We start from the raw sequence: 26,895 nt of genomic DNA, 5'->3' as shown, positions 1-26,895 counted from the left end.
AGTGTTCCACACCTAACAGGGAGGTGAGAAGCGTCTCCTCATGTAACTCCATGGGCCCAGTGTTGGTCGACTCCGAAATGCCAGTTATTCAAAGATTGTTCCTTCGGGACCGGGCCTCAATATCCTCGTTCTTAGCCCTGATGACATCTAACAGCTTTTCCATGCTGGCACGGGAGGTACTGACTGCCTCTACCCAATCTTCAGCAGTTGAGATGCGTTGTTCAGCCTCAGCCAGCTGTGCGCCGTGTTTATTCAATTTAGATGCCATTGTATGCATACGCAGGTTCCAATTATCGATTTTTGCATCAATAGTGTGGAGGCTTCGCTGCATGGACATCATCAAGCGCTCCAGCTTAGCACCAGAACCCTGATCAAGGTCTGTCTCAGTGTCCGATGCATTAGGGGTGTGAGATTTAGGGTTTTTCTTGCCTTCAAAATTTAGTTTGCCTTGTTGCTTATCCGTGCGCCCCATGGTTTGTCAGGAGAGCTACCAAGTGTACTCAGGAAGAGCAGGCGCCACCAGAGATTCACTGCAGGCAGATGGGGTGCATATATGCAATCACAGGGCAGTATACACCAGGTAAAGCACAGCAAAGTGATCCGCAGGCAGTGAGGGATACAAATCTGTGCAGTAGAGCCTTGGATGTCGAGGATTAGGCAAGATAATAGGTGGATTGGAGTACCGGCCAGCAGAGCAGCAATAAAGTGCGGCCATCTTGCTCCGGACTCTCTAGAGCCCCTGCTTGAATTCTTAATTCCTTTTTCTTTGAATCACCAAGGTTGCCCTTTAAATTGTCACAGTTCTTTAAGGAGGTCTTAATTTGTTTTCATCAACTTGCTCGGTGTCAGAATTTTCTTTTTCTTCACTTGGATCTGAGCTTTCAATTTCTTCTAGTATTACATACATCCACTCAGGTACTCTGTATTTTCTATTTGGAATTATTACTCTTTATGTTTTCCACACCAATTCTGTCCCTGACTCTTCTTGATCTTTTAAACTTGAGAACTCATTACTTTGTTCTGGTCTTTTCCTTAACCTACTTTTCACATGAGTGTATTTTAGTCTTTTCACTCCACTTGGCCAATTATCACCTTTCCTTGGTTTCTTTGCCTTGACCTCACTTTCACCTTCTACTTCTGGTTCACAAGTTCATTTGTTTGCCCTTTCTTCTGGCTGACTTTCTTCTTGATTTTCTGTTTCTTCAGGTTCTTCTGTTTCTACAATAACTTATCTTTCAACTGTGAACTCACTTTTTCTGGGTTGAATACAGTTTCACCTGTTTCTGGTTCGGTTGGAAATTCACTTTCTTCTGGATCATCAGTGAACTCACTTCTTTCTGGCTTATCGACACTCTCTGGAACCCTAGAGTTTCTTGTTCACTATGCTCGATTTGTGCTTGGCTGTTCACCATCTGTTGGTTTGTCAGAATCTATCACTTTAGATTCATCAGCTTCACACACTTCAGCCACTGACCTTTGTTTTTGGTTCACCAGCGGTGGCTCTTTCGGTCGTTCAAGTGGATCTAGGGTTTGTTTGGTGTGGCTTGCATATATCCTTTTTGGTATGCCAGCACACTTTACTGCCATTGTCGTCACCAGGATGATTTGATGAGGTCCGTGCCACTTGTGGTCTAAATACGTTTTTCTTGTGTGTTTCTTGACGTAGACCCACTCACCAGGACTCGAATCATGAGCTTGATTTTGATGGATTGTTGTGGCGTCTTCCCCAACTTGGTGAGATACAGAATGCACCAGTTCAGCCAATCCTCTGCAATAGTCAAGCACCTGATCATCTACATATTTATTAGTTTGTTCACTGGTACATATGCCTGTCTCATTGCTCCTCCCATGAGGATTTCATGTGGACTAAATCCTTTCTTTTTATCAGGAATGCTTTTCAAACTCATCAGCAAATGGGATAAAGCATCAGGCCATTTCAGTGATGTGGATGCACACACCTTTTCTAACCCCGACTTTATAGTGCCATTGATTTGCTTGACTACTCCAGATGCTTCAGGTCGATAGGCACAATGCAGCTTCTGTTCAATTTTAAATGCTGCCCAAATCAGCCGAATGACCTCATTATTAAAATGTGTTTCTTTATCTGTCTCCAAAGTGACTGGAATTCAAAATCTTGGGATCAGTTCTCTCAATAGTAATTTGGCTACTGTGAGGCTGTCATTTCTTCTCATGGGGTAGGCTGCCAGCCAGCAAGAGAATAAGCAAACAATGACCAAAACATATTTCAGCCCAGTGGAAGCTCGATAAAATCAAGCCGAAGTCGGGTAAATGGGCCTCCTGCTCTCCCAATTCATCCCCAACTTACAACTGTCTTTCTTCCTGGATTTAGCTGCTGACATATAATGCATGTCTGGTAAAGGCTCTCTGCAATGACCCTGAACGTAGGATTATACCATGTCTTCTTGAAGAGCCTGAGAAGACTGGAGCGGAATGAGGTACATTTCCAAATGAAAAGCAGGTAAAATGGAGGTGTATTCTTTAAAAAAATATATATATATTTCATTGGATGTTGTCAGTAAATAAGTGAATAAAATTAGCTAGTACGTTGGATGCATTAGTAAGAAGTCCTATTATTGGCTGTTGTTTATTTAAAAAAAGATATGTAATACAGACATAGATATGCTTTTGAATCCAGCTGTTTCTCATTTGGAAGTATCATGTTCCTTCTAGAATGTGCTGTGAACTTTTGACCTACTGGTTCCACTGTTTTGCTAGATACACTGAGCTAAGAGTGTATGGGGGGAAAGGTGGTTCAAGAGTCAGAACATTTAAAAAAAAGTTATGACATCATTTAAGTAATGATAAAGTTTAATTTCTAATTGAGGACTATGTAATAAACTGTTGTGCAGTATCTAAATTTAAGAAAAACAGAAGCTAAATATAGGTTTGGATTTCTGTTTTTTTCCGCGATTACTTCGCAATCATCGCGAACAAATCGCGAACACGCAGAGACAGAAATCTTGTTTGAAAGAGAGGGAACTGGTTAACAGATGCTAATCATTCACAAGTGGAGATAGAATAGTCTAAAATGAAAGACATGCTTTCATTTGTTATCTTTTTCATGATCATAGAGTGGAAAGTTGAGGAGGCTGCCATTTTATAGTGGCATTCTATGAGATTAGTCTACCAATCTTGTGCTTAGTTTTTACAGATTTTACCAGTGTCAAAGCTATCCAGAAAGAGCTAAAACAACAATATAATCTATGAACTCAATTCACTGGTATGTATATAACTTTTTAGTTATTTAAAACATTTACATTATAAATGAAGATATATATATATGGTAGTTTGTTAAAAAAGAGTATCACAGTGATATGAAAAAAATATTTGTTATGAACTGTATCTATCAGAGGGTATGTGTTTAAGATGTTAGTACCAAATGTTTTGGGAATTAAGAGGAAAATTTATTAGTGGTTCTTTATTTCAATGTGCGGTTTATAGAAAAAGTAGCATTATAGTATTGTTGAAAGTTACAATGAGGAATGTATTTAAAGGTAAGCATATTTTAAATGTCTAAGCATCATATGCAGAATAGATATATCTATTTCATTTGCTTTCTGAGAGTTGTGGTACTTTTAGTCACATTATTAAACAGGAGTAGTGTAGTCACAAATAAAAGATAAGAAAATGTTTTGCGTTTGTATATGTATTATACAGTAGCAATACTTGTTAGGTATGTATTAGGAAGTGTTTATCAATGTGTTTTTTACTTATATGTCCAGTTTGCCTATGCTTAGATGGTGAGATTATATTTTTGTGGTTGCAGTTAGTTATATGTACGGTGGGACTCTTAAGTTTATTTAAAGATGCAGAGAACTATATAGTTTTGGAAAGATGGCTTGAAGGTGTATATCTATTATAGAATCACATATATGTTCACATGGCGATTATGTGCTTTAAAGCTAATGGAAATGTCATATATGTGGTGAGGGTGGTACATTAAACATGCTCTGTTTAAAATTGAGGAGAGTTTATGGTGCAGAATGTATGTTGAGAGTTGTTGTGCGCCAAACTTTTCTATGAGAAATGCTGAATATATGTTTTAAACACGCAAGAAAAATTAGAGAAATTATTTAGGTATGCTATTAAGAAGAGGTTTTGTGCTTTGAAAAAGTGAGATTCGTTGTTTTCAGTTTTAGACACTTGCTAATGCATGTGCATGCTGAGTAATAGAGCAATGTATGCTTGTAGAGAGGCATGTATCCAATTATATAAACAGTGTGATATCTAGACTTTTCTGACATAGGATAGATACACTAGAACAGATAGTTTGATACTGACAGGAGGTAAACAATGAGTTACAGATATAGTCCCAACTGTTATGTATCTAACAGGAAATAGAGATACTTTACAGTCAACCAAGCATTACCCAGGCACTCAGTCACTTCTCAGGCAGTTATCGAATCACGCACACACCAGTTACACAGTTATTCCATCACCCAGGCACTACAAATGCACTCTTCCAATCAAGGAGGCACTAACTATGTGCTCATTGAACTATAAAGGCAACACCCATGCATTCATACAATCACCTACATAGTAGCAATATAGTCATGCGAATACACAGGCACTAACTATGCAGATATGGAACCACTGATGCAGTTTATACATACTCAGGGAATCATGCAGGCACTACATATATTCTGAGGGAATCACCTAGGCACTATCTATACACTCGTCCAATCATCCAGGGAGTATTGTTGTACTCAACCAGAAATACATTTATTTACAAGTTCTAGTGAAGAATATGTACTGTTTTAGAACCATCTGGTGAATTATATATGTAACCTGTCACACATTGTTTTTATGTACCTGGAGGAATTATTGAGCTATATGCTGTGATACAGATTAATGTGCAGATTTGTATATGCAGTATTTCTCAAAATTTACATCTGACACATCTCAGTAGAAAACTACTGAAACAGTGGTCTTTTAGTGTGTGTAGGTGAGAACTGAGATATGGTACAGCTGTGTTGTAGCAGAGGGTGATATAATATTAAAGGTAACTAATAAATTGAGTTTTGTGTTTTGGTATGGGTTTGGTACATTGAAGTAAGTACTTGTAGTTATGTAGCTAGGTTCATCTGTAAATTTAAAACTGCAACATAACATAAAAACTGTTTTTGTATTATGTGTAAGCCATTAGTAAAGTAATTGGTACATTGACTAGAATAAAAATTCAATATACTTTTTTTTTTACAGAACAATATCTACATAACTACACACAGAATGCCTACAAAAGCTTGGAGGAAAAAGGAACTGAAGCAACTACAGTATCTATGCAGAACTGAGACACAAATGAAGAAAACGTAGTGAGAGAAAAAGGACAAAATCATTTTTTTAAAATATATGTGGACATTTCCAAAGATTACAAAATAATGAAAATAAAATTCAAACTTTGAGAAAGAATAACAGTGGACAAAATCTATATAGCAAGAACAGGGAAGAATGTAACCTTAAACGGGGGACAGATGCAGTTTAAAGAAATCAGTGCCACGATGTTTCATAGTAGAAGCTGTTATAAGTCTACTGAGAACTATGAAAAAGTATAGAAGAAGGAGAGAGGCACTGAAACAGGAAGAATAAGTTAGGAGAGTAGCTGGTAAGTCATTTGCTTTAAAGAGGAAGCTTTTCATTTTGATTTTAAATAGAATGAAAACTCTTTACAAAATGGTGTTGTGCATGAGGAGATAAAACCCCAAAAAATTATAAGTGAATAGAAGTAACCTTTGTACAGTTTTTAGTGCTGAATACATACATACTTCTAGTACAGAGACTTTCTTTAATGAAGAAAGCTATCTCCAGGATAATAAATTAGTTCATGCTATTGATTACAGAGGATGTTGTCATGAAATGAAGAATGGCACTCATATAGCGAAAGAGGTGATGTACCTACAAATGTAGAAATAGTTATTGGAGAAGAGGTACAAGAAAGGCATAGTAAGGCGTCTGTATACAAATGGCAGTGTAGTAGTTTTTGCAGTATGTGACAGCAATCTATTGATATATTAAGGAAATTCCTACGTATATTTTCACGGCAAAGTTTAAAACACAAAATAAGTACTTTACAAGGATTGAATCCTTGCAAGATTGGAAAAAATGCACATTTGCAGGGACACTCACTGGCTTGGATATCAAAGAAAGTGTGTCAAAGCACCTTTCAATATTTCAGGATGATAGCTATATATCACTCAACAATGCAAACTTTAGTTAGGAAGCTGTATTATGTGAAACTCCTGTTTTATTTTTAGGAGAAACTAATAGAACACTTTTGAATGGTACTATGGCAGATGTACAAAAGGTTTGTGAAGATGTACAGTTGTGTTTCTTTGGTCCTGAGCAGGATACTAGAGAAAATGAGTTAAGAGAATGAGTTGCAGAACAGGACACTGGTTTTACAGATGAGAGATTACAAAACTTAACAGTATGACCCGAAAAAACAGAGTATGTTTGTATATGTTGTCGATGCACTCACTACAAGATTCAAATATGGACTGTTGACTTGTGTTTAAAAAGAAAATAATGATAACTGACAAAAGTTAGCTGTGTATTTATTTGTAGAGAAATGCTTTCACTTGTCCATACGGCAAGTTATAGGTAAGTACTGTTACAATAAATTAGAAGATAATGAAATGCTTGCTAATGTAGAACAACTATGAAGTGCCAAACATTTAAAAAAATCTGCATTTATGATTCTTTGCAGCATTGCGAAAGGCTGTTCTGGACTGCCCTCCAGCACTCACTTCAACGCCACCATCCATGCACTATGATGCCATCCAAGAAAACTCTGGAGCCAAATCTTGAAGTTGAGATTAGACCTCTGAATGGACTGTCTGCCCCGGTGTTGTTGCAGCTGCTATTGAAGTAGAGGGTCCTTCAGCCTTGTGTTGCCTTCTTGGTACTTTTAGACAATTGCCATGATATGTTTTTATATGGTAAAGCAGGGATGTAGTCCGGCAAGAGTATTTTTTATTATTGCCCCCTGACAATGTTTTGTCATATATTGTGCATGTACAAATTTAGCTGTAAAACTGTGTAAACCAATGAAATTTCTATCTTTGGGAGTTATGTCCTATTCGTGAGTTCCGATGTTGAAAGATATTTTTTTAAACTAGTGTTTTTTTTACAAATGTGTTGTTAAAATAAAGTTAAACCATTGTGTTACTAAACAGCTAGACTCAGACTTTCTGTAAAATATGTCTATGTATCTGTTTAACACTTTGTCATTTGTATTCCTGACTAGTGACATGATTGTGATCTCTGGTGTTGATGTGAAGAAGGAAAATGCATTTTTGATCTACTTATTTCGATAAATGAATACAAAGGGGAAAGTTAAATTAGTATATTACTAAATAGCTACACTGAAACTTTATGTAAAATATGTCTATATATGTGTTTTCCAATTTGTCAAACACACCCAGTATTCAATCACTCAATCAATCAGAGAATTGTAAGCACACTACTCACTAGTGAGGGTCTCAAGGCGCTGGGGGGGATGGGAGGTGGGTCCAAGGGGGTCCGCAGATCTGTTTAGCCGAAGAACAAGGTCTTGAGGGTCATCCTGAAGGTGTTCAGGGAGGGGACTCTTCTGATTTCTATCGGTAGCTCGTTCCAAGTCTCGGCTGCAATTTGAGAGAAGGATCTTCCGCCTGCTCTGCTCTGGATGCGCGGGGTTTCGGCCAATGCAAGGTTGGAAGATCAGATGTTTCTTTTGGGTACCTGGAAGTTGATTCTGTCATTCAGGTATTTGGGTCCGTTGTTGTGTAGGCATTTGTAGGCATCAGTGAGGATTTTGAAAGTGACTCTTTGCTCCACGGAGAGCCAGTGGAGACTTCATAGGTGTTGGCCGATTTGTTCATGTCGGGGGATGCCGAGGACCAGTCTGGTGGCGGTGTTCTTTATTGTCTGGAGTTTGCGGAGTAGGGACTTGTTGATGCCTGCGTAGAGTGTGTTTCCATAGTCCAGTCTGCTGGTTATGAGTGCGTGGGTGACTGTCTTCCTTGACTCAGGGGGAATCCGCTTGAAGGTCTTGCGGAGGATGCAAAGGGTGTTGAAGCAGCTGGAGGTGACGCGTTGCCCTGTCGGACACAGTGTGTCCTTGGCAATTGCACTCATAGACTCACACAGGCACTACCTATGCAATCATACAATCACCCAGGCACTACTCATGCACTTACGTAATAACCCAGATATTATACACTCACTCACAGACCCATACAGCCACTCACACACCCAGCCACTGACCTATACAGCCACTCTCACTCCCACATTTTCAAAGTTTACAGATTCTAGTTAGGAAATAAAAGTTAAAATAGCTTAAAAAATACACTGAAAAAAACAAAGGTTACTGGAACGTTGTAGTTAGGAAACAGAATAAAAAAAAACATAGAAATTCACTGAAAAAACCAAGGGTTACGGAGATGTTATAGTTAGTCTCAAGTTTCACTCATACAAAAACAGTGAAATTCAGCAGTTTTAGTTAGCTGAGCTAACTATAACTCACGCCCCAAATGCACTGCTATTGACCTCACATATTAAATCACTCATGCCAGGGTCAGTGACATCACTGATGACATCTCAAATTACATCACTGATAACATCATCCCCAGAATCTCTGATGCACCCACTCATACCCCAATATAACTTTTCATACAGCGACTCCAACTTCCACACTACCATTCTCAAAACCATTGACACACCCATACCAGTACTTACACACCCACTCACTGATTCATAGGTCTACACACACTTCCACTCATACACGCATACAGCTACTCATACACCAACTCACTCACTAATACAGCCACTGATATATCCACTCATAGACCCATTCAGCTACTCACACACTGTCAGTCACCCATAGAGCTACTTACACACCTACTCACTCACCAATAGAGTCAGTCACACGTCCACTTACTCACCTAAACAGTTATGCACACACCCACTCAATTATTCATACAGATACTAATACATACTCACTCACCCATACTGTCAGTGACACAAGCAAACACTCACCAATTCAGCCACTCTCACATTCACTCACTCACACATACAGTAACTCATATACTCCAACACTCACCTAGACTGCCTTTCACATATGCACTTACTCGCCCTTATACCACTGACACATCCATTCACTCACCAACACAGCCATACACAGACTCCATCACCCATATTGTTCCTAACAGACACACTCAGTAACCCATACAGCCACTGATTCACCCCCTCAAACCCCAAACAGGTGCTCAGACAACCAATGAGTACCCCATACAACCATTCATGTACCCACTCACCAACCCATACAGCCATTTAGACACCAACTGACAGAGTGTTACAGACATTCAGCTAACTATAACTGCTGATTTTCACAGGTTTTGTATGAGTGAAACTTGAGCCTAACTATAATGTCTCTACAACCTTTTCTTTTTTTCAGTGAATACATATAATATGTGTATATGTTCACATGACAAAGTAAAATTGTAAAGCTTGTAAATTTAAAGTGACAGTGCATTTTTCAAATTCAACAACGTGGTAGAACTGACAATAGACATAGAAAAGTTATTTCAGCAATCATTGGTACATCACAACAGGTTATGCAAATGAATAATCAGAGTCAATAATATGGAAACGACTTAAATATCATTATGGAAAACAAAAGAGATTTGAAACAAATGTTAAAAACGTTGCTGTTTTCAGGCATTACACTTCCTGTACCGGTGGAAATAAATGTGCAAATATGCTGGTAGCGTGCAAATTAGTATGAATGTGCAAAATACGCTGTTATCAACCATAAACTCTGCATCAATGCATGTAATGGCTTAAAATATCGACATTTGGTAAACAGTCCTTTCTCCACAGTAAAATTAAATTTGAATTTAAAGAATAGTGGGATAAATCCCTATGTACATCATTCCCTGTTGGTCATTGTCGTCGATACAATCTATGTACTTGCCCCTAGTGCCCATGTGCAAGTGGTGTAGTGGAGAAAAAATATTGACTGTTAAAAATCAAACATTCGCTGATAGATGGTGGTTCCGGATGGCACAGTTAGACTTATCTCACTGCGATCTTGTGCCATTTCTCAAAAGTACACAGTTAGTATATAGATAAACTAAAAAGTGTTGTCACGCATATTCATTAAGGCAAGGTGTTTAATTCACAAAGGTATCATATATGTTGACTTGCATAGCACCTGGATGACTTGTATGTATGATTCAACCCACTCAAAAGACTATATAGGGGACTCGTAATCGTGGCATAACCTGCATTATGTCAGTCAATAGCTGCAAGTTAAAGCCCATAGAATGCCTAGCTTAAAAGTCTTGTAATGCATCAGGAAAGAAAACAACCCTCAAGCAGAGACTTTCCAGGTTGCGGTAGTGGTTGGTTAATATATAAATATATAAATATATGTAAATATGTATAAATACAACAAATATATAGACAAATAAATAGAATAATAAATACTATAAAAATATTTTTCATTTCATCTATAAATATCTAAAAAAACAGTACCAGCCAGGGCAAAATAGCAGCTTATTTGTGATTGTTAGACCTGGCACCATTGGCGTGGGTCTCCCTTCCATTTTTGCTGTTGCCTCATGTATTTTTGCTGGTGTTAGATGCTTTGGGCACTGTGCCACTGCTATCCAGTGCAACTGTGCCAGTGCTCCCTACTGTAAAATGAATGTATTAATTGGTAATTCCATGTTTGGCTATTTGGTTTACTTGTCAGACCCTAGTACAGTGCACAGAGTGTGCCCAGGGTGTGTACATACACATGCTGCTGGTATGCTTGCAGCACTAGTTGTGCCACCCACAGAAGCAGCCTTGTAAAATGTGTATAAGGTCTGCCATTGCAGAGCCTGTGTGCAGTCTGGTACTGTCACACTGACTGGGCGAGTGCACCCACTTGCCAGTCCCTAGCCCTTCCCTTTTCTTCATATCAGTAACCCCTATAGTAGGCCCAAGGGCAGGGTGCATTGTAAGTATAAGGTAGGACATGCCCTGGTGTGTGTGGCATGTCCTAGTAGTGAGTTACAGCTATTTTTGTTTTTCACTATTGCAAGGCTACCTGTTCTCCATAGGCCAGAATGGGCTGGTAGAATTATTACATTTTATAATCCTAACTGACTCAGAGAACATGGTAGAAATTCGAGTTTAGTATGCCTGGACTCAGAATGATAAAACACATCTTTTAGTGAAGTTGATTTTAACATTCTGTGTTTGAAAATACCACTTTTAGAAAGTAGGTATTTTCTTGTCTAACCTTTCAAGCCTGCCTCTGCTAGGTTGTGTATTCCTTGTCTGGAGTTTGTGAGTGGCAGGGCTAGGGGATTCCAAGAGACAGGATGAGTCAGCCCAGTGGTGAATAGAGAGATCTGCATCTAGATGGGAGGGAGGAGTTGCACCTGAACCTTGAATAGGGCTGTGCCTGTCTTCCTCAATGCTGGCTCCACCTCCTGGGGTGTGGCTGATGTCTCTGCCCTGCACACTGAAAGAAGAGAAGGAGTCCTATCAGCAAAGTGCTCCAGGGCTGAACTTGCCTTCCACAATGTTGGCTCTACCTCCTGTGGGGCGTCTGATGTTTCTGCCCTGCAATGTGAAAGGAAAGGAGAAGTCTGGTAAACAGAGTGCTTCAGGACTGGTTGGACTGGGCATAGGCCCCTCTCCCCTCAGAGAACATAGGATTTTGGGGTATAAATATTGAGACCCTGATCCCAAGAAATTAGATCACTTTTGGACAAACAAGAAGAAACCTCTGCCTAGGAGAGGAACCTGAAGAAACTGAGGAGAGACTAATACTAAGCTGAAGTGCGGCTTAGGGGATTGGACTGCAGTGGTTGCCTTAATGCCAAAGAGAGGGGAAAGGAACTTTGTGTATTTTGCTTTCAACTTGTGAAGTATCTCCAAGGGCTTGGAAAAGAGGTTGCCTCCTGCTGAAGTCTCAGGGACAACAGACTTGAACCCCCAGAGTTCTTTTGGAAGTGCCTGCTGCTGTTTTGGGCCTTCTGAAGAACTGTGTGTCGCAAGGAGCGAGAAGCGCGCCGCCATCGGAGCTGCTGCCATCGCATTTCTGAACAAGGATGACACCGCTGTAGTTGCCGCATCGTGCGGAAGCTTCACGCAAACGTGGGAGAAGAGTGTCGCAGCTGAAGCTGTTGCCGTCGCACTTCTGAATAACGGTTTCGCCGCTGCAATCCACGCATTGAACCGAGAACTTCTCGCATCCCCGGAGAAGCGTGCCGCAGGAAACATCCTAAACAACGATGTTTGAACCACGACTCACCGGAACAACGAGGAGAGAACAACTAAGACTACTCAACAACGTCGGCCGGAACAACGAAGGACGGAACAACGACTTACAGAACACCAGAGTTGTACGTCACTTCTCTCCGCTGTCTTCCGCCTAACATCTCCTTATGCTTCCGCCTACCATCCCCTTATGCTCACTACGATTGGGCTTTGTTGGAGAGATACGTCACTCATCTCCGCCAAATCAAAATTCATCCTTTGACGAAAAGAATAGGTTTGGAATTGAATGTTGAGATTGGCATCGTTTAATGTTAATGTTAGCATTATCGTTTTGTCTGCACCCTGGCTGGCGATATAAAAAAAGTTTTGTGAAAAAGTATGGTTTTATCCAGCTCTGATGCACTAAATTCAAAAAGCGAATATAGAATTCGCTGACATTTAAAGGTAGGTTAATCCTTAGAATAAATGATTTTTTTAATACTTAAAAAGACATTTTTAAGGAGTAGTATATTAAAAGTGGGTGGTTATATAAATGAAGAATATTAGTGCCAGCCGCAGAAATCCAACTCCTAATTTGCTAATGTGCCTGCACTAGGTTTGAATGGACGCTTAACAGTGGGGAAAAAGCAGAAGTTTACGACTCGCATCTCCATCCACTTTACAGCTGAAAAACAATGCAAAATATGAACGAGTGAAGGTTATGAATACATTTTTATAGGAGTACATACACTCTTTAGAAGGACGTTTCAGGAGGGAAAATAAAATCAATAGCGCCATCTATTGGCCAAAAACAAGGTGTTTTTTTTCGTGGTTGAGGAAATCGTTGTTAAAAATGAAGTTGTTAGGCTTTACTCGTTGTTTAGCCTTCGTGGTTTAGGAATTCGTGGTATAGACAGTAGTTCTAGAATCATACATCCGCGTGCCGCATCTGGAAAATCTTCACATCTTTATTTCTTTGCACCCGAACTTTGCAGCATTTCCCTCGCTGCGACACTGCTTGTCGTAGAAGCGCAACGCATCGTAAGGTACATTGACGCAAAGTGTCGCATCTTAAGAACAGAACTTAACTAAACTAAAACTACCATCTTAAAGTAACAGTATTGTGTATTTTTGGCGTTTATGGTCTTGTGGTAACTCTATGTAAAGTATACTTATTTTTTATATAAAACCTTGTGTGGTGTCCATCTGTAGTGTTGTCACTGGGTTACTGTATGTGGCCACAAATGCTTTACACATTGCCTCTGAGATAAGCCTGTCTGCTCGTGCCAAGCTACTGAGGGGGTGAGCAGGGGTTATTTAAGAGTGTTATCCCCTTATCCTGACTAGAGGCAAGGGTCCCTATTTGTCACAAGAACCTACCTGTGCCAACTAGAGACCCCCAAATCTAACAGTGATCAAATCTTGTTGTAAACCCGGGCATTAATCCCTAGTGGTAGGACGTACACTGACCTAATTCTACACCCCGATGTTATCATGGCATAATCAGGCAAGTGCAGCTTAACCCAGGCAAGTGCGCAGATCTTCATTGATGTTGAGGCCACCAGGGGTCTTAGAATCTAGGTGGAGAATATACTGTGTCTCTAACCTCCGAAGTTTAGATTCTCTGTCACCGCCCCTCCTGCTGGATGTAACTGCATCAATGACAAAATATTTGAGACCACTGTTGTTGCTATGGTGGGCCTACCCTAAAATGTCTAGCCACCGGGTAGGTGTTATCCTGGTTGGCTATATATATCCATGGTGCTAGAAGATGGTTCTGACTATCTGAGGTGCCTGGATTTTTCGCTTTTTGATCACCTCATTTTTGATCTTTTACTGTGGGAAAGCCTCATAAGCTGGGACTCACCCACAGTGAACTCATGATGGAACAGACTGCATGTGGATTGCACCGGTGTCCCTATTGTGAGAGAAGGCTGCTGCGCTGCAGATGGTGTAAGGGGAACCAGACTGGTTACATGTAGACATGTGTGCACACATGTGTGCACCCATGTATGGGCTGTGTGGGGGAAGATTCCTGTTATACGCAGCCCAGGAGCAGGTACAGATAGAATGGTGTGGCAGGGATTATGCAGAGTTGGGTGGTGACATGACATAGGCTTTATAATTAGAGATACACAGGAAAGGGAAAGTCAGTGTGCTTTACTGTTTTCACTGTAGGAACACTCATTTACTCTCCTACCTATGAAGATGGGGACCACATGGGGTCATTTCATTTCCCTAGGGCCTACAAATTCCAGACACGCACGGAAGTAAACTATAAGTTGTGTAAAAAGAAGTATTCTGCTGCTGAGTTCAAAGCCATATCTGTACTGCTTATGGGGCATTCAGAAATGTCATATTCCTCTTACTCAGCTCATAATCAGAGCCAGGCTGGGTTTGACCCTGCCAGGCTAGATTAATTACCCTCCTCCCCAAGCTGTAGCATCAGAGGCCTAGCCCTTCACTGCAAGCATTCCAAGGGCATAGGTCTTCTCTCCAAGAGGGCGAGATGGGGGTGAAGATGCAGGCTATCCATCAGCAGATGTCACCCGGTGCCATGCACCAAGCCTACTCCGGGCCTGGCCATGAAGGCAGCAAGGGGGAAGGGGGCTTTTCGGAGACCATGTGTCATGAGACCGCTAGATGATGCCATATTGAACTATCCCAGAGGCCTGTGCAGGAAGGAGGAAGCAGGGGACAAGAGGTGATGTGTCGCAGCAGGATAGGGCCCAAGAGCCTTCTTTCCAACCCCATCCAAATTCTTTTAAAAAGCTTTGCACAGGAAGAGGAGCTCTCGCTGGGGTGTGGTCTTGCTGAGGAAGACTGGTGCTGGAGCCTGGTGCAATGGGCAGTTGGAAGGAGGAACCCCCTGACAGTCCCAGGACCCTGGACTGCACCTTGGAGGGAGTCCAGGGCTACTGAGGAGAAGCCTGGGCCTCTGCGCAAGAACAAGAGTGGCCCAGAGGGAGAACCAGGTGAAAGGCAGGCTCATGGAGCCAGTGAAGACAGCTCCCTGCTTAGTTGGCCCTCCTGGGGACCAGGACGGTGGCAAAAAGTGATCCAGGTGGCTAGGGCTGGCCACCAGGGGCGAGAAGAGGCCGATATGATGAAAATCGTCTGCCTGGGGGCTGGGATATCCCCCCTAGAAGGTAGGCAACCTTTGACGTCTGAGATGACCAATGACGAAGCAACGTGTGGCACCGCCGCTGGTCTTAGATGTGCCCCAGGGGTGGGTCAGGTCCCAGGGGCTGCTACCCTGGGTCCCACCAAAGCTGATGCCGGGGAGTACCGTTGTGCTCCCCGTGAAGATCTCAGGGGTCCGGGATCCCCAGATCTGGGCCCCTTTGGCTGGGGTAAAGTGGAGGGGAGTGCCATCGCAGTCCACCCCCGGTGGAAGAAGACGAAGCTGGGGAGTGCCGTTGTGCTCCCCGTGAAGAGCTCCAGGGGGCCCGGGCCACCCAACTCCGGGCCCCAGAGTCCAAGGCAAGGATGGGGGTGTGCCATCACACTCCCCAACAGCAGCGGGCACATGAGGTGGCTGGCCAGATGGGGAGCCGGCAGGAGCAGCCGTGAGTGGGCTCCCCGAGCTGCGCTTCACTCACCTGCCATGTAACGGGCCCAGGTGGGACCGGGCCCCCAACGGCAGAGATGTTGCAGTGTGTGGCCGCCAGAAGTGGCAGTGCGGCTCTCCCCGGAGCAGCGGGAGAGCCACTGCTCTGATATGCACGGGTAGAGCATGAGGTGCCCCATAGTGCCCCATAATGCCTTGCAAGCATGGTGAAAGCTACTCGTTGTGGCGTCTGGTGGCCCCCAGAAGAGGGGGTCACCACCAAGTGCTGGAGGAGGTGTAGGGCAAGCTGTAGGAGCACAGAGACTCCCCCCAACTGGAAGATTGGAAATCCCTACCCTCAGTCTCTGGGGGACTTAAAAGAAAGAACCCCTCATGGGTTAGCCGTGGTTTTTCAAGCCTACCTCATGCTGGAACTTTTATTCTACAATCCTGAGTGGAAGCTTATGGCTGCACTGAAGTCTGCAGGGTCAAACATGGATTGTCACTGATATGATACTCCTAGAGGTGGAAAGGTGTAATTGCACAAGTGGTGCATTTGCATGGTGTTGTTTCTTTCGGGGACTGGAAACCAGAGGTGTATTGTGAAATCATAAGCAAAGTGGGGTTATGTTGCTGGACTTTCCTGCTAGGGTGTCTGGCTATACATGCTTACTCCTGTGATTATCATTGTGATACCTTTTAGGGGCTTCACTTGCAATGCCTTATAACTGTTATCAGATATGATGAGTACTGTAATTCTAAATGATCCCTAAACATGTATTCTTGCTACTGTGTTAGGTGAAGAACAACCAAGACTGTTAGCCACTAAGATGTAGAGGTGTATACAGTATGGTCTGTATGAGATGCTGAGTCAGGGTTATATGTCTCCATGGCAGGTGTTCCCATTTGTAATGCTTGTGAAGATACTGGGGTGGGTCGCCACTGGGATGGTGCCAGTGGGCAGGGCCCTCACTACAAGTTATGGTCAACCCACTGCATTAGGGGGAAAGATTATGTGCATACATGGGAATGGTGATACTAGGCTCCACCACCCCTTCGGGAGGAATGGGAATGTTATGCAATGTCACAAAGTAATTCCAACAGCTTATGTATATTTGTAAATTGTTGCATGGTATTGAGTAGTGTGTGTGTTTAATAAATGTACTCTTCCTTTTATAATGCAAAGTACAGACTGTAAAATCAATTATTGAGTGTTATTTCTCCGTACCTGCAAATTGCGATTACTAGCCCACACCACCTCCCTTGAGTGAGCCTTAGACTGCTCTGCAACACTACCCTCTGAGAGTCAGGCGCTACAATGGGGTGTTTGGCTCCCAGTGAAGGACAAACGTAGACATGTTATTTGTGCAGGCCTCACAGATACTGCCTCGTTTTACAAGACATGTTGTGTGGTGGGGATTTTGGACGTGCATAGGCGTGGTGCCTGCAGGGGTTGAATGTTTGTGTACAGCTTCGTCTCTGCTGCAATTATTCTGTCAAAAGCGTTTTAGGGGGAACGGCTGTTAACTGCAATGTCAAACTTTATCTTGTTATAGGAAAGCAGCCAGTTGTGGTTATTTTACCATCAACTGCAGCAGCGTCTTTTTTCCTCATTACTTATTTGTAAACAAACATGAAGTAAATAAACATGCAGCCTTCATTGCCACATCTGTCTCCTCCCATCATTCGGGATCAATGCCTTGACTTTTCTCCTGCAAGCGATTCAAGCCGGTTGTGCCCTAAACTCCTCAAGTGTCCTTCTCTGGACCGCTAAAATACAAAAATTCAGACGTTGTGCAAAAGGCACATAGATAACACCACACCTTAAACTTGCGAACTAATTAACAGAGTGAATGGTGGACATAAAAACATACCGTTCACATTTAAGCACACATAATAAAGACGTGTTTTTACATCAAAAAGGATTAATTTTTGTGCAGTAATTAGGAACTCATGCCTTTCAAGATGATTGCGCATGTCTGAGGAGATTTTTTAGTGTTTTTCACATGGGCTGACACCTCTTGAATTATTTGTCTTGCAGGACTCGCTTATGGTCCCACTTGGCCTGGTGGGCTCCGCCCCTTGGCCTCTACTCATCCTCCGGGGTCATGCAGGTACCCAGAGAGCACCTTTGTGAAGACTTCCGCACTGCATCACTCCACCAATATCCAAGAGAACTGTTTGAAGGCGCACAACTGCATGACTCCGTGGAACACGTCTGTGCCCACTGCGTGCCTGGACCTAAACTACTCCTGCAATCAGCAGGCTACTGGGTAAAGTACAATCCAGTCACATGTCTTGAGGGATTGTAACGTAACTGCTTCTAGTATTTAGTTCATTCAGTTGCTTTCATGCAAATCATTGTGGTGTTTTAACCCAATTCAGGTTTTCCAACCAGCAGTAATAAAAACGAGGGGACTTGTGATTGAATTCCTTCTTAACCACGAGACTACAGTTCACAGCATTTGCTGTGTTGTTGACTGAAAACAATAGCACATGCTAAAAGATAACTGGGGTGATGTGGGGCATATTGCCCTGATTATTTACTGGTAATCCTCATTACTCCTAGTCCAACTTGTTCCCTACCAAGTCATCACTAATGAGGATTGTCACCAAGCAGAAACAGGAAACAAAACAACAAACGCTTAACTAACCCCACCCATCCACCAGGTAAGGCTGTAAGAACATAGCTTCACCTGAGGGCTTCCTCTAATACCAAGCACCACAAATGCCTGATACTGAGAGGGTGGGTGGGAAGTATGACTGGGTTGAGGACTTGTTTGACTCGGAATAATGAGGATTACTGGTAAGCAATCAGGGCATTCCCTCCACGTCCCTCGTCCTTGATCCAGTCATCACTAATGAGGTGTACCAAAGCAAACATATAAACAGATGAAGGCCTTTGTTTCAACTCACGTCTGAACAAAGAAAGCTTACACAGCAAGGAAATGCACACCCAAGTGATTTTAATGCTATATGAGAAATACAGGAAGAAATTTAAACAGTTAACTGGAACCAGCGCCTGTAACACAATAGAACCAATGTATTTACATGCTGCTTGAACACAATTCAACTGATAATGTCTGATGAACATACACTAAGAAGTCCAAGTGCCAGCCTGGCAGATCTCTTCCAAAGGGACCCCCTTGAGCATCACCCATGAAGCTGAAACCCCCGGTGGAGGACGTTTGCACAGTGCAGGAACTGGGAGAGCAGCATCCTAATAAGCCAGTTTCATAGTATCTTTGATCCATCAACTGATTGTAACCTTAGCTGCCTTCGTGCCATATCCAGACAAACCGAAAGTCACAAAAAAGGAATCTGAAGTCCAGAAAGTAGCAGATCTGTTGATATAAACAGATAGGGCACGCTTAACATCAAGAGAGTGCAACAAACAATCTTCCTCGGAATCAACAGAAGGACAGAAAGTAGGAAGAATCAATTCCTGAGAAGAGTGGAATTTTGATTGCACCTTAGGAAGGAAAATGTGATACAATTGTAAAACAACAGGGACCTCTAGAAAGAGAAGCAAAGGAGGGGAACAGATTAAGGTAGAAGGTTCGGCCAGGCACCTGGCTGAAGTAAACACCACCAAAAAGGCAACTTGAAAAGACAAAAATGTAAGATCCATGGTTTCCAAAGGTTAAAAAGGTGGAGATTGAAGAGACTTGAGAATCAAAGGAAGATCCCATGATGGAATAGGAGGAGGCACAGGCAGCTAAGAAAGAGAAAGACTCCAAAACATCATGGACACCAAAAGATTTCCATCAGCAGACAGACTGACAGAATCTCTGAAAGCTAGACTTGCCGACCATTGACCTTTCAAAAGGGAAAGAGAGCAACCTTTCTCAGAACCATCCAAAAAGGACTGTAGAAAAACAAAAGTAGGGCAAGTGATAGAAGACAGACTATGAGAAATGCACCACTTATCAAAATTAGCCCAATGCTCAGAATAGGATGAATATGCAAACACAACAGGTGATGGACCGAATGTGGTCAATGTCACACACTCAACCCAGTCCAAAGATCTGGGCCCAAATCCATCGTTATTTTGCACTCCACACCACCCTGGGTTAGACAATGGCGATATGCAAATCAGCTCTGACCCTGTGCCCCATGGGAACAGTCCAGTCCGAACTACAAAAGCCATGTCCTTCCCAGAACGGAATCAAGCATCCGAGGACCGGACCGGTTTCAAGGTAACACCTCTCATCAGCCCGGCTAGCTTGACTCCAGTGGTGTGGAGTGCCTGGGACCCACGTCTGGGCATCCCCAGCGCACTTAGGGCGGAATATGCAAACACAACAGGTGATGGACCGAATGTGGATCAATGTCACACACTCAACCCAGTCCAAAGATCTGGGCCCAAATCCATCGTTATTTTGCACTCCACACCACCCTTGGTTAGACAATGGCGATATGCAAATCAGCTCTGACCCTGTGCCCCATGGGAACAGTCCAGTCCGAACTACAAAAGCCATGTCCTTCCCAGAACGGAATCAAGCATCCGAGGACCGGACCGGTTTCAAGGTAACACCTCTCATCAGCCCGGCTAGCTTGACTCCAGTGGTGTGGAGTGCCTGGGACCCACGTCTGGGCATCCCCAGCGCACTTAGGGTGGAATATGCAAACACAACAGGTGATGGACCGAATGTGGATCAATGTCACACACTCAACCCAGTCCAAAGATCTGGGCCCAAATCCATCGTTATTTTGCACTCCACACCACCCTGGGTTAGACAATGGCGATATGCAAATCAGCTCTGACCCTGTGCCCCATGGGAACAGTCCAGTCCGAACTACAAAAGCCATGTCCTTCCCAGAACGGAATCAAGCATCCGAGGACCGGACCGGTTTCAAGGTAACACCTCTCATCAGCCCGGCTAGCTTGACTCCAGTGGTGTGGAGTGCCTGAGACCTACGTCTGGGCATCCCCAGCGCACTTAGGACGGAATATGCAAACACAACAGGTGATGGACCGAATGTGGATCAATGTCACACACTCAACCCAGTCCAAAGATCTGGGCCCAAATCCATCGTTATTTTGCACTCCACACCACCCTGGGTTAGACAATGGCGATATGCAAATCAGCTCTGACCCTGTGCCCCATGGGAACAGTCCAGTCCGAACTACAAAAGCCATGTCCTTCCCAGAACGGAATCAAGCATCCGAGGACTGGACCGGTTTCAAGGTAACACCTCTCATCAGCCCGGCTAGCTTGACTCCAGTGGTGTGGAGTGCCTGGGACCCACGTCTGGGCATCCCCAGCGCACTTAGGGCGGAATATGCAAACACAACAGGTGATGGACCGAATGTGGATCAATGTCACACACTCAACCCAGTCCAAAGATCTGGGCCCAAATCCATCGTTATTTTGCACTCCACACCACCCTGGGTTAGAAAATGGCGATATGCAAATCAGCTCTGACCCTGTGCCCCATGGGAACAGTCCAGTCCGAACTACAAAAGCCATGTCCTTCCCAGAACGGAATCAAGCATCCGAGGACCGGACCGGTTTCAAGGTAACACCTCTCATCAGCCCGGCTAGCTTGACTCCAGTGGTGTGGAGTGCCTGGGACCCACGTCTGGGCATCCCCAGCGCACTTAGGGCGGAATATGCAAACACAACAGGTGATGGACCGAATGTGGATCAATGTCACACACTCAACCCAGTCCAAAGATCTGGGCCCAAATCCATCGTTATTTTGCACTCCACACCACCCTGGGTTAGACAATGGCGATATGCAAATCAGCTCTGACCCTGTGCCCCATGGGAACAGTCCAGTCCGAACTACAAAAGCCATGTCCTTCCCAGAACGGAATCAAGCATCCGAGGACCGGACCGGTTTCAAGGTAACACCTCTCATCAGCCCGGCTAGCTTGACTCCTGAATAGGATGAAAGCGTAGATCCCCTCCTGGACCTTGTACCACTGAAGCCACATGAGAGAAAAGGCCTTGCTTCTCTAAAGCTCTCTGTGCAACCTCCAAACTGCAAGGGTTAGAGGAACAGGAAAAGGAAGGTCCAGAAACGACATCAGAGAAGGAATATGGGGCCGAATCCATGGAGGCAACACCACCGGACTCTTCAACGAATGAAATCAAGACCTTTGGGTCCAAAAGGGAAGCACTGCCACCACCTGCACCATCTCCTGCCTGACCTTCCCCAGAAACCTCTGGATAAGAGGAATGGGAGGAAAAACATACAGAAGGAGAGGGGGCCATGGCAGAATCAAGGCATCAATGCCCCAAGCCCCATTTTGCTCACTTTCAAACAAAACCACTGGAGCAGTGTATCTTCCTTGGATGTGAAGAAATCCACAGCTGGATGAATGATCATCTGAAGAGTCCTCTTGGCCAATTGCAAAGTGAGAGAAGAGGGAACCTTGTGATTGGGCACGTCCACAGTTGTATTTTCCAAGTCTCCGAGGTGGATCGCTGGTAGAGAGGAGATGGATTTCTGCCCACTGAGACAATGAACAAGCCACCAGATTTAGAGACTGGCTGCGTGCACTTTCCTGATGATTGATGTGCACAACAGTCACAGTACAGTCTGAGCCTACCATGACATTGAACCTTTCCACATGGGGCTGGAAGTAGCACAGCACACTCTCCACTGCAGATAGCTCCCTCCAATAGGATGACCTGTTCGCTTCCAGTGCCGTCCAAAGGGGCTGTACAGCAAAGGCGTCCTATGTAGCACTCAACACAGAGAACTTGAATCAGTCATCAGGCTGTTGGGAGGAGAAGGCGGCATAACAATACCCTTCAGGAGATTGGTATTATGGACCCACCACTGCAGATCCTGGATGGATGTCTGAGAGACTTGTACAGGTATCTCCAAGCTGCAAATTGGAAAGGTGACAAACTTGTGCAGATGCCACAGTAATGGACACAAATGCAACTTCGCCCAAGGAACTGTAAACACAGTAGCTGCCATATGACCCTGAACTTCCATCCATTCATGCAGACTGGCTGATGACTGAGCTAGGAAATTGGGCAACAGGAGCTGAAGCTGGAGTATTCTGTTCAATGGGAGAAAGAACTTGCCCTCTATTGAATCGGAGAGCTCTGCTATGAATTGGATCTTAGTGGAAGCCTGCAACTGACACTTTGGCAAGTTGAGCAGAAAGCCGTGGTTGATGACCATAGACATGGTTCGAAATAAATACTGCTCCATAATCTTTACAGATGGGGCCTAGCTCAACCTATTGTCCAGGTAGGGAAAGAGGGAAATTCCCTGAAGATGAAAGCGAGCAATCAGTGGCGCCACCACTTTGGTGAAAACTCATGGTGAGGAGCGAAGGCCAAATGGAAGAACGCAATACTGCCAATGCTAGCCCTGTACACAAAACTTGAGCTACTACTGGGATTGGTACTCCATCAGTGTGTGCAGGTAGGCGTCCATGAGATCCAGTGTTGTCATCTCACACTGAGACTAAATCAATGGAATGATGTGCTGTAACGTCTTCATCTTGTAGGGAATTTTGCACACATACTTGTTCTGCGATTTCAGATTGATCACAATATGAAATCCTTCCTTCACCTTCGGTACCAAGAAAATACTCGAATACACTCCCTTCCACATTGGTGGAGAAGTGTGACTCACTGGTTAGAGGAGGCAGACCTGGAAGCAGAGGTCAGCCCGGGACCAGGGTTCAATTCCCGGCTCGGCGGGGTCTTGAGTCCTAAAATGTCCATGGACTCGACAATTCTCGCTCCGGTGCCTACTCGATTCACGGGTTCACACTCTGAGACTCTGGGCAATAGCTTGCTTAATCTTCACAACGCCCCCCCGCGGCGGGATGCCTGGCTTTCACCTTGCGGATACCCTGCTGGGGTTATCTCACAGGGTAATACCAGGACGGGTTCCCTAAGCAAGCGCTTAGAAACCAGTGGTGATTTGAGATAAATAAATTCATGTACATTTACATTTACATTTACATTGGTCGGGAGGTACTGGAACAATTGCCTTTTTCTACAGGAGAGACTGAATACCCTCCAGGTGTGCCATACGTTTGGCTCGGTCCCTCAGAAGAGGTGTGGAGATGGTCCCTGAGAACACTGGAAGGGTTGCAAACTCTATCTGATACCCGATCTGGATGATCCCTAGGACTCATTTGTCCATTGCCATCCGCTGCCAAGCTGTCCTAAAGCTCTGAAGCCTGCCACCAAACTCTGGCAGTAAGCTACTTCCCCCTTGGTACTTGGCATAGTCAGGAGTGCTAATTTGACTTGTTCAACTCCTGTCTCTGTTTCCATTGGTATTTGGAATGGAAAGACTTGTCTTGGAACTTTCGACCCCCATCAGAATTCTGCTTTCTTTGGGATGGTTGCCAAAAGAATTTAGACAAAAGAGAAGGAACTTTTATTCTGTTGCTGCTGTTGCTTTCAGATCGAAAAGGAATGTTTCTGTCCTCCAGTTCTTTGCAATAAAGACGTTGACCCATAAATGGTCATTCGAGGGCTACTGTACGCTAGGCAGAATCCACATTCCATCCTTTTAAATATAGATTTAAGCAACCCGCACTGGGCACTCCACAGGATAAGGCAGAAGCTCAAACAGAATCAGAGTAATGTCAGACAAAAACTCTGCCTGCTTCTCGGTAGATTCAAGGAATTCAGTGCAGTGACTCTCCACCTGCTTGGTCCTGAACAGTTCCTTAAAATCTGTGAGGAGTGGCTCAGTTACATGGGCCCCATACATACCAGCCCTTAAAGCCAGATGTGTTTTTGAATTTTCCTTCTTAAGAGTGATATCAACCTTCTTGTCTGCAGCTTCTCTTAACATATTTTCCTCAGGCAAGGAAGAGCGTCCAACCAAACTTGCCACCACCAAATCAACATGCTTCACATCAGGCATCATGCTCTCCATATTCTCCAATGAATACAGCTTTGCCATAAAGTGTCGGACAGAAATTCACTTCATTTCCATTTCCATTCATTCAGAACTACATCTTGTACAAACTGATGGATGGGCAATAAGGTGCTGGAAGGCTTCTTGAATTCAGGCAACACCGTATCCTTTTATAAAGAAGAAGAAGCCTCTTTCTGAGGAAATCCCATATTATCTCTGACATGAGATAACATTTCAGGAATCATGCCTCTTAAAACATATTTGCCTTTATGCTCCCATGCCACCTGTGACATCAGAATCCCTAGAGTCAGAGATATCACAATAAATACTCTAATCGGCAGCAGTAGAGTGGGAGACACCCTTCTTCTTCAGCGAGGTAAGAGTCTCCAAAATCAATTGTTTCATTCTGGCCTCATCATCTCCAGAACAAGACTTCGGAGTGGGGGAGAAGGTGAAAAGGGACCGATCAGAAGAGGATGAGGGAGAACAATGTCTCCTCTTCGACCAATGCTTTCTCATAATCGCAATCTGCATGCTTGTCAAACAAACGCATGACTGCACCATTTCCTGCAAAAATCCACTGAAAGGCTCAGGGTGATCGTGCTGGTAAAATCCACTTGAAACCACTTCCATGATGACAGCAAAGTCTGTCCTCCGCAGGCTGAAATAATAGCGCATGCGCAAATTTGGAAGCATAACTAACCCAAAGACCATGCACTCACCTTTGCAGAAGGTAGTGTACAATACAGAGAGGGAGAAAAAGTGGGTCCCACGTCGCGGGTGGAGATCTCCGTAAGCCCAGCAGGGGAAGACTCCACCAGTTGTCAATGGAAACAAAAGTCTGACAGATATCTCAGCATCCCTCATTCTCAATAACTGTTGAAACAGAAAACAAAACAGGAAGTGCTCAGGTGGGACTATGATCTTTCTTATAGCCCTAGCTGATGGGTGGGTAGGGTTAGTTAAATGAGGAGGAGGAGGAATTCTTTTATTTGTGTGGTTACGTAAAACCATTACAAAATACAGCGTTAAAAACATTTGAAGGACGAAAAATAAAATATATGTGCAGGACATTCTTAAAATCAGGTTTTTGTTGTTGGTTTTTTTTATTCTTATTTATTTAAAACGTGAGACATAGGACGGGATTTTAAGGCTGAAAGTGCCCCGATGTGAGTCAGTTGTTCAGTGATGGCCAGATCTCCGGTACGGTGACCATGACGTTTTAGGGGCTGCCGGGCTGTTTGCCGCACTTAGCCTGTGGCGACTTATCCTTTAATGTTGTGCGGGTGTGGTAAACAAATTTCCCAAAGTAAGTCTTGTGCTTCACAATGTCCAGAGTGTAAAGCTGTTTGACAGCCTCCTTTGCTGTGCTGGTGTCCAATTGGAGAAGAATGGGTCTGAGATGGGTTAGTTAAGTATTACTTGTTTTGTTTCCTGTTTCTGATTGGTGATAACACTCATTAGTGATTTTTTAATGAGTTTTATATAGCGTGAACTTTACCCAAATGTGTCAGAGCGCTTTACAAAAGAACAAGGTAAGTTACACAAGGTACACAGATAGGCAAAACTCACAAACAAGTTACATATATACAGTTACCAAGGTACACATGATAGTTTGAACACGCTAACAAGTTAAATATATGCAGTTACAAAGCTAACAGGTTGCATATTTATATTGTAAAAAATAAAAGGTGTCAGTGTTAGGTTAAAGCAAGAAAGTTGACCTCATGTGAACGCTAGATGGCCGTAAGGGACAAGAAATGGGTTTAATCATTCCAGGAGGTGCCTTTGGAGGAGGAGAATTTTAATATCTGTTTTGAAGATCCGGAAAGAGGTGGTGTTTCAGAGGGATGGAGGAAGTGAGTTCCAGATTCTTTCTGCATTACCAGAGAAGGATTGAGCCATAAATCTTTCCCCTTTGAAGGTAGGAGGTTCGAGCAGTACGTTTTCCGCATTGCATGAAGGTCTAGAGCCGCCTGAGATTTTGAGGGTATTTGCCTGATATCGTGGGGTGGAGGTGTGCAATGCTTTGTGGGTGAAACAGGCAGTCATGTAAATTGACCTTGCTTCACTAGGAAGCCAACAAAGAGACAGCAGTATGGGTGTGATGTGATCATTTCTATTAATCCCATATACAAAGCGAGCTGCTGAGTGGAGGATGAATTTTAGAGCGGAATGGTGGGATTTGGGGAGGCCAGCAAGGAGAGAGTTACAGTAGTCCAAGCTGGAAAGAA

General features: G+C 43.6%; 1 protein-coding gene across 1 annotated transcript in view; it reads left to right on the top strand.

Moving 5' to 3' along the window:
• The window catches only part of MYRFL (myelin regulatory factor like), a 1,005,707-nt gene that overhangs the window by 271,106 nt on the left and 707,706 nt on the right, over positions 1 to 26,895 (top strand). Inside the window, exon 4 of the mRNA XM_086921958.1 lies at positions 17,847 to 18,078. Coding sequence (XP_086778084.1) covers positions 17,847 to 18,078 — 232 coding nt within the window. The remainder of the gene's footprint in view (positions 1 to 17,846; positions 18,079 to 26,895) is intronic.

The sequence above is a fragment of the Lissotriton vulgaris genome, chromosome 1_1 (assembly GCF_964263255.1).
Source record: "Lissotriton vulgaris chromosome 1_1, aLisVul1.2, whole genome shotgun sequence".
Taxonomy (NCBI): Eukaryota; Metazoa; Chordata; class Amphibia; order Caudata; family Salamandridae; genus Lissotriton; species Lissotriton vulgaris.
This window is presented reverse-complemented; position numbering and strand designations above follow the sequence as displayed.